We start from the raw sequence: 14,458 nt of genomic DNA, 5'->3' as shown, positions 1-14,458 counted from the left end.
GCATTTTTTATATTACCAACAAAATTTATATATTACCATTATTATATATTCCCAAAATTACATATTATCAGTAGCAAGAGATACGAAAAGAAATTCCCTTGAAAATAACTGTTGATAGTATGGAATATTTGGGAATCTATATGCCAAGGGAAAGTCAGGAACTATATGAATACAATTACAAAACAATTTCCACACAAATAAAGTCAGATATAATCAGTTAGAAAAATATCAAGTGTTTATGGGTAGGCTGAGTAAATATAATAAAAATGACAATACTGCCTAAATTAAACTACTTATTTAATCTACTTATTTAGTGCCATATAAATCAAACTCTCAAGAAATTATTTTATAGATCTAGAAAAAATAATACAAAAGTTAATCTGGGAGAATAAAAGGTTAAGAATTTCAAGGGAATTAATGAAAAAAAAAGGCCAATGAAGGTGGTCTATGTGTGGCAGACTTAAAATTATATTATGAAGCAGCATTCATCAAAACTATTTGGTCCTGGTTAAGAAATAGAGTAGTTGATCAGTGGGAATGGTTAGGATTACAAGACAAAATAATCATTAATTATTGCAATCTAGTATTTGACAAATCCAAAGACCCCAGCTCTTGGATAAGAACTCACTATTTGATAAAAACTGCTGGAAAATTTGGAAACTAACATGGAAGAAACTAGGCACTGACTCACAGCTAACACCACATACGAAGGTAGGATCAAAATGGGTTCATGATTTAAACATAAAGAGTGATATTATGGCAGAAATTAGATATGGATCCACACTTAACACCATATACCAAGATAAGATCAAAATGGGTCCATGATTTAAGCATAAAGAATGAGATCATAAATAGATTAGAGGAATAGAGAATAGTCTACCTCTCAGACCTGTGGAGGAGGAAGGAATTTATGACCAGAGGAGAACTAGAGATCATTATCGATCACAAAATAGATTTTGATTACATCAAACTAAAAAGTTTCTGTACAAACAATACTAATGCAAACAAGATTAGAGGGGAAGTAACAAATTGGGAAAATATTTTTACAGTTAAAGATTCTGATAAAGGTCTCATTTCCAAAATATATAGAGAACTGACCCTAATTTATAGGAAATCAAACCTCTCCAATTGATAAATGGTCAAAGGATATGAACAGATAATTCTCAGATGATGAAATTGAAATCATATCCACTCATATGAAAGAGTGTTCCAAATCACTACTGAGCAGAGAAATACAAATTAAGACAACTCTGAGATACCACTACACACCTGTCAGATTGGCTAAGATGACAGGAACAAATAATGATGAATGTTGGAGGGGATGTGGGAAAACACTAATACATTGTTGGTGGAGCTGTGAAAGAATCCAGCCATTCTGGAGAGCAATTTGGAACTATGCCCAAAAAGTTATCAAACTGTGCATACCCTTTGATCCAGCATTGCTGCTATTGGGCTTATATCCCAAAGAAATACTAAAGAAGGGAAAGGGACCTGTATGTGCCAAAATGTTTGTGGCAGCCCTTTTCGTAGTGGCTAGAAACTGGAAGATGAATGGATGTCCATCAATTGGAGAATGGTTGGGTAAATTATGGTATATGAAGGGTTATGGAATATTATTGCTCTGTAAGAAATGACCAGCAGGATAATTCAGAAAGGTTTGGAGAGACTTACATGAACTGATGCTGAGTGAAATGAACAGAACCAGAAGATCACTGTACATTTCAACACAATGCTATATGAAGATGTATTCTGATGGAAGTGGATATCTTCACCATAAAGAAGATCCAACTCACTTCCAGTTGATCAATGATGGACAGAAACAACTACACCCAGAGAAGGAACACTGGGAAATGGATGCAAATTGTTAGCACTACTGTCTGTCTACCCAGGTTACTTATGCCTTCAGAATCTAATACTTAAAGTGCAACAAGAAAATTGGATTTACACACATATATTGTATCTAGGTTATACTGAAACACATGTAAAATGTATGGGATTGCCTGTCATCTAGGGGAGAGAGTAGAAGAGGGAGGGGAAAATTTGGAAAAATGAATATAAGGGATAATATTATTTAAAAATTACTCATACATATATACTGTCAAAAATTTTTATAATTATAAAATTAAAAAAATAAAAATAAAATAAAAATAAAAAATAAATAAAATTTTTAAAAAGAGTGAAATTAAATTAGAAGGACATAGGATAGTTTACCTCTCAGATCTATGGAGAAGGAAGGAATTTGTGTCCATAGAAGAACTGGAATTCATAATTGAACACCAAATAGATAATTTTGATTATATTGTTTAAAAGTTTTTGTACAAACAAAACTAATGCAGACAAAATCAGAAGTGAAGCAATAAATTGGGAAAATATTTTTACATTTAAGGGTTCTGATAAAAGCCTCATTTCTAAAATGTATAGAGAATTGACTAAAATGTATAAGAATTCAAGCCATTCTTCAATTGATAAATGGTCAAAGGATATGAGCAATTTTCAGATGAAAAAATTAAACCCATTTTTAAATCATATGAAAAGGTGCTCTAAATCATTATTGGTCAGAAATGCAAATTAAGACAACTTTGAGACACTACTACACACCTCTCAGATTGGTTAAGATGACAGAAAAAGATAATGATAAATGTTGGAGGGGATATGGGAAAATTGGATCACTGATACATTGGTGGTGGAACTGTGAATGAATCCAACCATTCTGGAGAGCAGTTTGGAACTATGCTTAAAAAGTTACTAAATTATGCATTCCCTTTGACCCAGCAGTGTTACTACTGATCTTATATCCCAAAGAGATCTTAAAGAAGGGAAAGGGACCCATATGTGCAAAAATGTTTGTAGTAGCTCTTTTTGAAGTGGCAAGAAACTGGAAACTGGGTGAATGCCCATCATTTGGAGAATAACTGAATAAGTTATGGTATATGAATGTTATGGAATATTATTGTTCTATAAGAAACAATCAGCAGGATGATTTCAGAAAGGCCTGGAGAGACTTACATGCACTGATGTTAAGTGAAATGAGCAGAACCAGGAGATCATTATACACGGCAACATCAATATTACATAATGATCAATTCTGATGACTCTTTCCAACAATAAAATGACTGATACCAGTTCCAAAGATCTTGTGATGAAGAGAGCCTTCTATACCCCAAAATTACAACATAATATTCTCACTCTTTTTGTTGTTGTTTGCTTGTGTTTTGTTTTCTTATTCACTCATCTTAATTTTTGATCCGATTTTTCTTGTGCAGCAAGAGAATTGTATAAACATTGTACTTAACACATATTTTAACATGTATAACATATATTGGATTGCTTGCCATCTAGGGGAGAGGGTGTGGGGAAGGAGGGAAAATCTGAAACACAAGGCTATGTAATGGTCAGTGTTGAAAAATTATCTGTGCATATGTTTTGAAAATAAAAAGCTTTAAAAATTTAAAAATTCTGAGCTTTTAAATTTTTCATGTGCTCATTGTCCACTTTCCAGTATCTTTCTTTTTTAATTTTTCATTTTAATAGTTTTTATTTACCAGATATGTGCATGGGTAATTTTACAACATTGACAATTGCCAAGCCTTTTGTTCTAATTTTTCCCCTCCTTCCCCTCTCCCCAGATGGGAGGTTGACCAATACATGTTAAATATGTTAGAGTATAAATTAAATATAATATATGTATACATGTCCAAACAGTTGTTTTGCTGTGCAAAAAGAATCAGACTTTGAAATAGCGTACAATTAGCCTGTGAAGGAAATCCAAAATGCAGGTGGATAAAATTAGAGGGATTGGGAATTCTATGTAATGGTTCATAATCATCTCCTAGAGTTCTTTTGCTGGGTATAGCTAGTTCAGTTCATTACTGCTCTATTGTAACTGATTTGGTTCATCTCATTGTTGAAAATGACCACATCCATCAGAATTGGTCATCATATAGTATTGTTGTTGAAGTATACAATGATTTCCTGGTCCTGCTCATTTCATTCAGCATCAGTTTATGTAAATCTCTCTAGGCCTTTCTGAAATCATCCTGTTGGTAATTTCTTACATAACAATAATATTCCATAATATTCATATACCATAATTTATTCAGCCAATCTCCGATTGATGGGTATCCACATAGTTTCCAGTTTTTGGCCACCACAAAGAGGGCTGCCACAAACATTCTTGCACAAAAAGGTCCCTTTTCCTTCTTTAAGATCTCTTTGGGATACAAACCCAGTAGCAACACTGCTGGGACAAAGGTCCAGTATCTTTCTTAAATATACTCAGGATGATTTGGCCTAGTGAGTAAGCAATATGGCATAGTAAATAGAATGCTGGACTTAGAGAGGAAGACTTGAGTTTGAATTCTGTTTCAAACACTTAATAGTTGTATGACCCTAGACAAATATTCAACCTCTGTCTGTCTCAGTTTTTTCATCTGTAAAACTGTAAAACAGGCTGAGAGTATCAAATGAGAGGATATTTGTTATTAAATGTTTAACAAATCTTAAAGCCCTTTATAAATATTATCTATTATTAAGTGAACATCTCACAACATTGAATGTAAAGTTATTTTCCCCTCTATTGCTTGATATTTTATGAAATGATACTGCTCACAATTTGTCATCTATCTGCTCAATTTTTACAAAAGAGTTTATATTCTAAAACTGGTGTTGCCACTGAGTGCTATGTGGTTTTGCTTGACAAAAATTGAAATATAAGCTGAGTGAGGTAGACTTTCCTTTTTGTATTAATTGATATATATATATATATATATATGTACATATATATATATATGTTAAATTCCTTTTTGAAAATGGTGATGGATTGCCAGTGTCTTTATTGCATTCCTATTCCATGTTTTAGTATCAACAGCTTGATCAAATAAGTCAAGTTAGAGTTGTCAATCAGAGAATTATCTTATATAATCTGCATATTTTAATTCAGCTAATTTGGTATCTGTTTTGATTTTTACAGACAATTGGTTTGGAAATGATTCCCACATTGGCAGCTAGTTATATCCTGTCTGTTAGAATATAATTTCTTGTTTTTGAAATTGGAATGATTCAATCTTAATTTTTGTATCATTATTATTATTATAATCTTGCCATGACCAGCACCTTATGACTCTATTTATTTAGAATATTGAGGTGTGAGGCTTCGAATAGTCTATAATCCCCTAGTTTTTCTTATTTCTTACTCTTGAATCATGTTTCTTCATTTGTTTTTCATTGGCTTTCCCCAAGTCATAAACATAGAAATAAAAGCATGATGCCAAACAGACAAGGACATAATTGGGTTCATCACTCCTCCTACACCTGCCCAATTAATTTGATGAGCACATTTATTCCCCTATGAAGTTTGGACAAGATAACATACCTTTTATCTTATTAAATATAGACATATCCATGTGTCTACTAGCATCTTGTTAAGAAGATATAGATAACTCCTGATTGGTTTTCATTGGATTGGTGCTATCCCCAAGATACTTAGTTGCATAAGACTCAGGAAGACAGACATCAGAAAAACCATCCCTCTATCAGCTTTAAAGAAAGTGACAAATTGCTTTCAGATCTTTTTCTTTTCTTTTTTTCTTTTTTCTTTTTTTTTTTTCCAGTTGCACCATGCCTTTTCCTTTTACCAGAAGCATTCATCCATTTTGGGGTAGGGAACTGTTTTGTTTGTCTCTTATATCACCATCAATTTGAAGGGGGCAGATTTCCCTACTATTCCCCAAGACTCCTTGACAAGAAAGATCCAAGAAAAAAGCTAGAGGGAAAAAAGCTATTTATCATTCACATTAATAGACTACCACAGTGAAAGCAGATCTTCCAACATGAATCAGTATTTCTGAGTCCCAAATTCCTTGAAAGGGGTATAGCAATAGTCACTGAAGACCAACAAGAATTTGACTATGCTCTGTCAGCCAGGAGCCAAAAAGTATATTCATACTCTTAGAGAAGGATGTTGATCAAATTGGTTAGAGTCTAAATAAACTCACCACAGTTTTTAAAAATAATTTTATATTCATTAATCATAATGTATTCCTCTTTGCCTTAATCTAGCCATCCCATACTTTGTAAGCATTCAGTATATATATATATATATATATATATATATATATATATATATATATATATATATATGTATATATATATATATATATATATATACACACATATATATATAATATATATATATGTATACATATATATATGTATATTAGTTTGACCTATGTTGTTTGTTTTTGTCTCAGTTCTCCAGATGTTGTACTCAATTTAATTCAACAACTTTCAAGTGCCTTCTTGCATATATTATCTTTCCTCAACTTTATAATTAACTCTTTGAGATCAGGGGCTTTGATTCCTACTTCTTTTTTTAATAATCTCTGTAGTGTTTAATGCAGAGTCTGTCATGTGTAGGACATAAAAATTGGTGAACATTGGGTTGAATTGAACTGAATGAGGAAATAATGGAAGAGTAACTAGAATAGGGAAAGGGCAAATCGAAGAGACTGAAAAAATTGGAGTAATAGGAAAAGGTGATGAAGGGTAGAAAGGGGAGAAAGAGGAAATTAAGGGGATTGAAAATAATAAAGGAAAAAATGAATAGAGAGAGAAGAGAGAAACCACTGGGGTTACACAGTAACATTTCCACAAAATACCAAATCTTCTATGCAGAAAGGTATGTAGTCTGAAAGACTCATTGAGGCACTATTATATCTTCTCCCAATCCCTTGGAGACACAAATAAAATATTTATCATTTTGGGCAAATAAATAATTATCTTCGTGACATAGCTGCTCCACAGCCTTTACTGTCCAAGCTATTTTCACTAGATGATAAAGATTATTAGATTATTAGATCCTCAAGGAATTTTTCAATTTCAGTCTCATAGAGAATTGTCAAAGTAGACAAAGTAGAACCTATCTTTTGTTTTTTTTTTAATTTTTATTTTATAATTATAACTTTTTTTTGACAGTACATATGCATGGGTAATTTTTTTACAACATTATCCCTTGCACTTACTTCTATTCAGATTTTTTTCCCTTTCTCCCCCAACCCCCTCCCCCAGATGGCAGGCAGTCTTATACATGTTAAATATATTACAGTATATTCTAGATACAATATATGTGTGTAGAACCGAATTTCTTGTTGCACAGGAAGAATTGGATTCATAAGGTAAAAATAACAGTTTACACTCATTTCCAGTGTTCCTTTTCTGGGTGTAACTGATTCTGTCCATCATTAATCAATTGGAATTGGATTAGCTCTTCTCTGTGTTGAAGATATCCACTTCCATCAGCATACATTCTCATAGAGTATCATTGTTGAAGTGTATAATGATCTTCTGGTTCTGCTCGTTTCACTTAGCATCAGTTGATGTAAGTCTCTCCAAGCCTCTCTGTATTTCTCCTGTTGGTCATTTCTTACAGAACAATAATATTCCATAACATTCATATACCATAATTTACCCAACCATTCTCCAATTGATGGACATCCATTCATCTTCCAGCTTCTAGCCACTATGAAAAGGGCTGCCACAAACATTTTGGCACATACAGGTCCCTTTCCCTTCTTTAGTATTTCCTTGGGATATAAGCCCAGTAGTAGTATGGCTGGGTCAAAGGGTATGCACAGTTTGATAACTTTTTGAGCATAATTCCAGATTGCTCTCCAGAATGGTTGGATTCTTTCACAACTCCACCAACAATGCATCAGTGTCCCAGTTTTCCCACAGCCCCTCCAACATTCATCGTTATTTAGAACCTATCTTTTGAAGAATTAGCTATGGTCTACATATTCTGGGTTGGGTTTTGCTTTAAACTTACAAGGTATCCTTTTTGAGGATTGAGTTGTCTTTAAAGTCAGGAATTCTAGATTTCATGTCCTGACTTTGTCATATACTGGTTATGTGATACTGGACAAATTATTTAATTTCTCTGAGTGGAAGAGGAGAGTTGCTTCTTTTTCATGTCATATTCAACTGTAGTAGGGCAGAATTCTTAAACTTTCTAAGATCACAAATTACAGAGAATGGGCTGATTTGCCTTGATAGAGGGAATTTCCTCATCTGAGATTTCCTATATCAATGACATCAAAATTCTAGGTCCTTTCTGGTTTTTTCCCCCGTTTCCCATTAAGTCAGAAAGAGATGCCAAATTGACCTACAAGGTCATGACATTTCAGATATAGACAATAGCATATAAAGATTATTCTTACTTTACAGGTAAGCAAACTAGGGATCAGAGAATTTAAAGTTCAGGGGCAAGACATAGGGCAAGACAACTGGAAAAGACCCTGGATGCAGTGGGAAACCTTGGCCTTTTAAAGCTAGATCTTCACCAATACATAAGTCACAAACATTAGTCCTGAATATGGAGTTGGAACTTTTACCTCATTATCCTGACTCCTAATCTAGTACTATATTCATTTACATGGTATCCTCTTTTCCAATTGGAAAAGAAGAGAGATGTGTGTGTATGTGTGTGTGTGTGTGTGTATACATATATATATATATATGTATATATATAAATTATATATAATATTTTGAGTTTAGAACATTATCCTGCAAAAATCAACCCCTTTAAAAAATCTTTATGCTTTATTCAAGACATGACAATGTAACATGCAGTCTCTTTCTGTAGCTCTTGGTCATTTTTAAATTGCAATAACTAAGGATGTCAGCATAAATAGAATCAATATAGTATTAGGATAACTATATTTCATTAGTATGTAATGTATTATTTTATGTTTCATTATTAAAAATTAGCATGCTAGATGAAAAGATAAATTGTTCTACTAAGCAGAGCTTGTAGAACTTAGCTTTTAGGTAAAAATTCATTATTTTTAGAAATGTCACGACATTGTTGAGTTTTGTCCTACATATAGGCTAAGTTTTAAAATTTGGCAAATTTTAAAATGGTATTATTTTACAAAGAACTTTTATGACAGAGTGACCTATTAGCCCCATAATAGTTCCCATAAATTTGTTGCTTTAAGATTACATGATTTTCCAACAATGACTTAGTGAATAGCAATTAATATTCTTCTTGTGTTATAGATAAGAAAATTGAGGTTAAGTGATTTGTCCATTACAAAGCTAGTAAATGTCTGTCAAATCCAAATCCAAATATCCTGTCTCTTTAAGCTTATTGCACTTTGCCTTCTACCAGTCTATGTCTGTATATATATATATATATATATATGTATATATATATATACATATATATATACATACATGAAAAGTATGAATGAAGAGTATGAATTTTACTTTAATAAAATTCCACATTAGATGGAAGTGAAGGATGAGAGGTGGAGTCACCTCCAAGAAGAGGCTTCAGACTTAAGAAAATGCAATCTTTTGTGTCAAAAAAGAAAACAAAATTTAACCAAACAAACCATTAACAGGAATCTGTTAAGTGAAATGATTATGAACAATTGAATTAAATAAAGACGAGCTTTTTTTTTTTTTAGTATATTTAACTTGGGCTATTCAGTGATTCTGCTTTATTAGTCAAATGATCACATTATTTTTCTTTATGGTAACAATATTTTACAATTTAGTAATTTTATTAGCTGTTTGTCACATAAATTCATCCAAGTGATAGAACTCTCTTATTCATACTGCTTTCTAGACTTGAAAGATCTAATATTTGAGATGCCTTCTTGAGTTTTAGAATAGAATGGCCTTGCCAAAGATAGCCTTGACTTAATCATCTGTAGAGGTTTTCCAACTTAAATGTTATCTTTACTAAGAAGCTTTATTTTAAGATGACAAAATTGAATAATTTTTAAAATAAATAAAAATTTTTGTTATTGATATTTTCAAAATCATATTTCTTCATAAATAGGTTGCAACCAGTTGGTGTTTCTCAGAAGGCATTTCTGTTTCCACAAGAAAGTACAGATAAAAAATGGCAAGGCAAAAGAGAGGGAAAAGACATTCCATTCATTTCTCCAGGTACAAAGGTTAGAAATTTTATTATTCTATAACTAGACCATATCTGTACTCTTGTTTATCATTTAGCAGAATTCTTGTATTGGAGATAATAAGTTCTTTCAATGGCCATATATTTTTATTGGCTCATGCTATGACTCAGAAACCAAAAAAAAATCTTACTTCATTAGTCAGCAGAGTAAACTGGCCTTAATGTTTCCACTTTAAATTATGATAGCAGTGAATAGGAAGTTTTATTTAAAGAAAGTAATGCAATAATAATAATAATAATAATAATAATAATAATAATAATAATAATAATAATAATAGATGACTTTAATATACCACTTTAAAGTTTGCAAAACACTTTGCATATATTCTTTTATTTGACTCATTTAATATACAGACATTGGGCACTTGGTAGCAGACAAGTCTCAGAAGTCTTAAGTGCAGCACTCCATTTCACAGCATCTTATAACTTGTAGTCTCTTGATAAAGAATCTCTCAGGTCTTTTATTGGCATGAGAGGCTGCACTGCCCTTTTTTGGTTGGGTTGGCTGTCTCCGTTATCTGTTGTTTTTTTCCAGTTGTCTAATGAATTCATAGCTCCTTTTTTGGTCACTCTAGACATTAGCAAGGGAGCCTGTCAATTTTAGAGATTATAATAGAATTTTAGCCTATAAGTGTTTGATTAAATTGGGATTTTGGGTGTCACCTAGTTCAACCTCTCCCTGAAGCAGGGATCTCTTCCATGAGAGTTTCATTATGTGTCATCCAGCTTTTATTTGTTAAGAAATAGTGTGCTCTGAAGCAGCCCACTGCATTTTTGAAACAGTTCTGATTATTAATAGGTTTTCTCCTTTAATTGAACTAAACTTGTCTCCCAACATTTACCATCCTTTTGTTTGTTCTCTGAAACTAAACAGAAAAATGTTTTTCTTCCATATTTACATATTTGATGATAGCAATCATGTCTTCCCCTTTCCTTTTTTCATCTTTAGGCTAAATAGCTCCAATTCTGTCAGCCATTCTTCAAGTGACCTGGTTTAGAATTTTCACCTGTTGTGGAATGTTCTTTTAAATGTTCTTGTCAATGTTCTTTTAAAAAACATTGTGTTCCAACTGATGCCAATGTTTGAGATGTGATTTTACCAGGACAGAATACATTGGGAATATTGGTTCCTTTGCTTGGCCTACTGTAATACCGTGTTTCCCCGATAATAAGACACTGTCTTATTATTTTTTTGGGACTAAAAAACACCAGAGGGCTTATTTTCAGGGGAGGGCTTATTTTATCCTCCATCATGCCCCTTTTATCCTCCATCATGCCCATTTTAGCCTCCATCATGCCCCTTTTATCCTCCATCATGCCCATTTTAGCCTCCATCATGCCCCTTTTAGCCTCCATCATGCCCCCTGAGTGCTTATTTTATTCTCCATCGCTTACTGAACTTACCGAGTTTTTAGATGGTCCTGTCTCAGCTCTACTCCGCGGCGCTGCTCTCAGTAGCGCCAGCAAGCAAATCACCAGGGAAGAAGAGGATGACGCGCTCACTGCTGCAGCTCTGATTGGATGCAGCTCGGAGCGCGACGTGCGTTTCACCCGGGAGGGGAGGGCGGCGCTGCTTACTGAAGGTACCGCTACGCAGCATATAGCGCAGGGGATCACCATGATGACCGTTTTCATAGTAAGTTCGATAGGGCTTATTTTCGGGGGAGGGCTTATTTTAGCGGAATATTAAAGAGTATGTGGGTGTCTTATTTTCAGGATAGGTCTTATTATCGGGGAAACACGGTAGCTTAAGAATATTTTAATGGGCTCTCACATCATATTGTTAACTCATATTGAGTTCATGGTGCATTAAAACTTATAGTTCCTTTTCATGTCAAGTCTTCTTTAATAACATTTTTATTACCCTTTATTTTTGAAATTGACTTTTTGACCCCAAACCTAGAACTTTTCATTGATCCTTATTCTTAAAAGAGACTTGGCTCTTTTTCCCCAGCCTGTCAAGAACTTTTTAGAACCCAATTCTGTTAGCCAAGAATCCCTTCCAGATTTGTCACTGCAAATTTGATAAAAATACCACGATTGTTTTTAAATAATTTCTTAAAATGTTGAATAGAACAGTATCAGGGAAAACCCTTTGACACTCCACTAAAGCCCTCCCTCAATTACTTAATAACTGAATCTGGTTCTCCAACTATTACCAAATCACCTAACTAAATGAAGATTTCAGCATAATTAGTCAACAAGCATTTACTAAGTACCCACTGTATGCTAGAATTACATTAAGCAAAAGACAATTCCTGCTCTCAAGTAGCTCACCTTCCAATGAAGAAGATATGAAAACAATTATGTACTAACATGATATATACGGGATAAATTGACAATTTCAATCATAAAGAATAATAAGAAAGGTTTCTTTAGCTAGGACTAAGCAGGAGTTAGAAAGAAGGTGAAAGAGAATTCCAGGCAAGGAGGACAGCCATGAAAATTCAGAATTGGGAGATGGAATGTCTTGTTCAAGAAAAAACAAAAAGAATGATATCACTTGATGCAGAATGCTGGTTGGGAGATGTTTTGAAAGGACAGTCAGATATAAGGAATATGGAAAGTTAGAAAATGGATAAGTGTGAAGGGTTTTAAATGCCAAATAGTAGATTTTTATATTTGATCCTAGAAGTGATAGTGTTTATTGAAAGATGGGTGAGTGGATGTTGTTTAACATAATCAAATCTGTACTTTAGGAGGATTAATGTGACATCTGAATGGAGGAAGGACTGGGAAGAGGAAGATTATTTCAATAGTTGATCCATGATGAGGTTTATAATTGGGGTGCCTAAAAATTAGGTTTCATTGAGATCTAGTGGCAGGTTTGGGGTACAGGAAGTCAAATAGAGCTCCCCTGCAACCCCTTTTGATTCGGCGCAAAGATACAGAGTTAAATGAAGTCTAGTAGTGGCACAAGAGTCCCCTGACCTGAAATTTACAGACCTGAAAACTTAGATTGATAAAAGAGGTTTATTATGGGGTTTGGAAGTAAAGTCTAGTTAGTGAAGTTGAGGGTAGAGATAAAAGGTACCAGAACCAGAGTTCCAGTGGGCAGAAATTCTTTGACATGGCAGTTGTAAGGCTGTCATGTTTGGGACCTCTGCAAAGAGAGGACTCCAGCTTGGTTCTTTTATAATAGGGGGCTTTGGTTACAAGCTGAAGGGGGCTTGTGGGTGGACTCCCATGTTGGCTCCTGACTGGGTTTCAGCCAGGGTTAGCATTTGAATTGAATTCAATGGGTTTGGGGACTGAACCAGATAAAGATGAAACTGTTTGTGCTTAGTGTGGAGTCCCCTCCCTGAGGCAGAGTCCAAGGAGGTTTTCTCTTTAAGAGTTTGGGGGTTTCCTTGTCAATGAGATGATGAAGATTTGCAGCCACCGTGGTGGCAATTTCAGAAAAGAGAAAGATTTATTGGAAAAGAGAAATTCTATGAAAATAAAATTAATAAGACTTTACAACAGATTGAAATGAGGGTGGATAGGAAGAGGAGTGAGAGGGAAGGGGAGAGAAAGGAGGAGGGGTGAGAAAGAATGGGGTAGAAAGAAAGAGAAAGGGAGGGAGGGAGAAAGAGAGAGACAGAGAGAGACAGAGAGAGGGGGAAGGGAGAGAGAGAAGAGAGAAGAGAGAGAGAGAGAGAAAGAGAGAGAGAGAGAGAGAGAGAGGAAGGAGAGAGAAAGGCAGAGAAAGAGACAGAGACAGAGACAGAGAGAGAGGCAGAGAAAGATAGAGACAGAGACAGAGAGAGACAGAGAGAGGGAGAGAGAGAGAGAGAGAGAGAGAGAGAGAGAGAGAGAGAGAGAGAGAATGACATCTAGCTTGCCCATCTGAAAAGCTGGTGGTAATCTTGATAATAATGGGAAAGTTTGGAATGGGAGAGGATTTGGGAGAAAGTTCAATTTCATACAAGTTGAGTTTAAATGTCTAATGGAACAGCCAGTGTGAGATTCCAATAGACAGCTAGTTGCGAGTCTGGAAATTAGAAATCTAAATAGATATGGACAAATAGATATGGGAATCATCAGCATAGAGGTGATAGTTGAATCCATGGGAGGTGATGAGATAACCAACTGAAATTGTATAGAGGGAGGAGAGAAAAGGAGAAGGTATGATATTCACTTTGGAAGTTGTGATCTGGACAAAGATCCAGCAAAGAATATAAGAAGGAACCGTCAGAGTGGATGCCCATCAATTGGAGAATGACTGAATAAATTGTGGTATATGAATATTATGGAATATTATTGTTCTGTAAGAAATTACCAGCAGGATGATTTCAGAAAGACCTGGAGAGGACTTACATGAACTGAGGCTGAGTGAAATGAGCAGGACCAGGAGATCATTATAAAAGATACTATATGATGATCAATTCTAATGGATGTGGCCATTTTCAACAATGAGATGAACCAAATCAGTTCCAGTAGAACAGTAATGAACTGAACCAGCTACACCCAGCAAAAGAACTCTGGGAGATGACT

The 14,458-nt window shown here is 34.3% G+C and overlaps 1 protein-coding gene across 2 annotated transcripts in view; it reads left to right on the top strand.

Annotated features, from left to right (window-relative positions):
- The window catches only part of IQCH (IQ motif containing H), a 296,963-nt gene that overhangs the window by 34,221 nt on the left and 248,284 nt on the right, over positions 1-14,458 (top strand). The window contains exon 4 of one of the 2 annotated variants that reach the window (XM_074294733.1): positions 9,845-9,962. In XM_074294733.1, the coding sequence (XP_074150834.1) occupies positions 9,845-9,962 (118 nt within the window). Of the gene's footprint in view, positions 1-9,844; positions 9,963-14,458 lie in introns of those variants that run through there. The other variant, XM_074294734.1, reaches the window with a different exon arrangement.

The sequence above is a fragment of the Sminthopsis crassicaudata genome, chromosome 2, assembly GCF_048593235.1.
Source record: "Sminthopsis crassicaudata isolate SCR6 chromosome 2, ASM4859323v1, whole genome shotgun sequence".
Classification (NCBI taxonomy): domain Eukaryota; kingdom Metazoa; phylum Chordata; class Mammalia; order Dasyuromorphia; family Dasyuridae; genus Sminthopsis; species Sminthopsis crassicaudata.
This window is presented reverse-complemented; position numbering and strand designations above follow the sequence as displayed.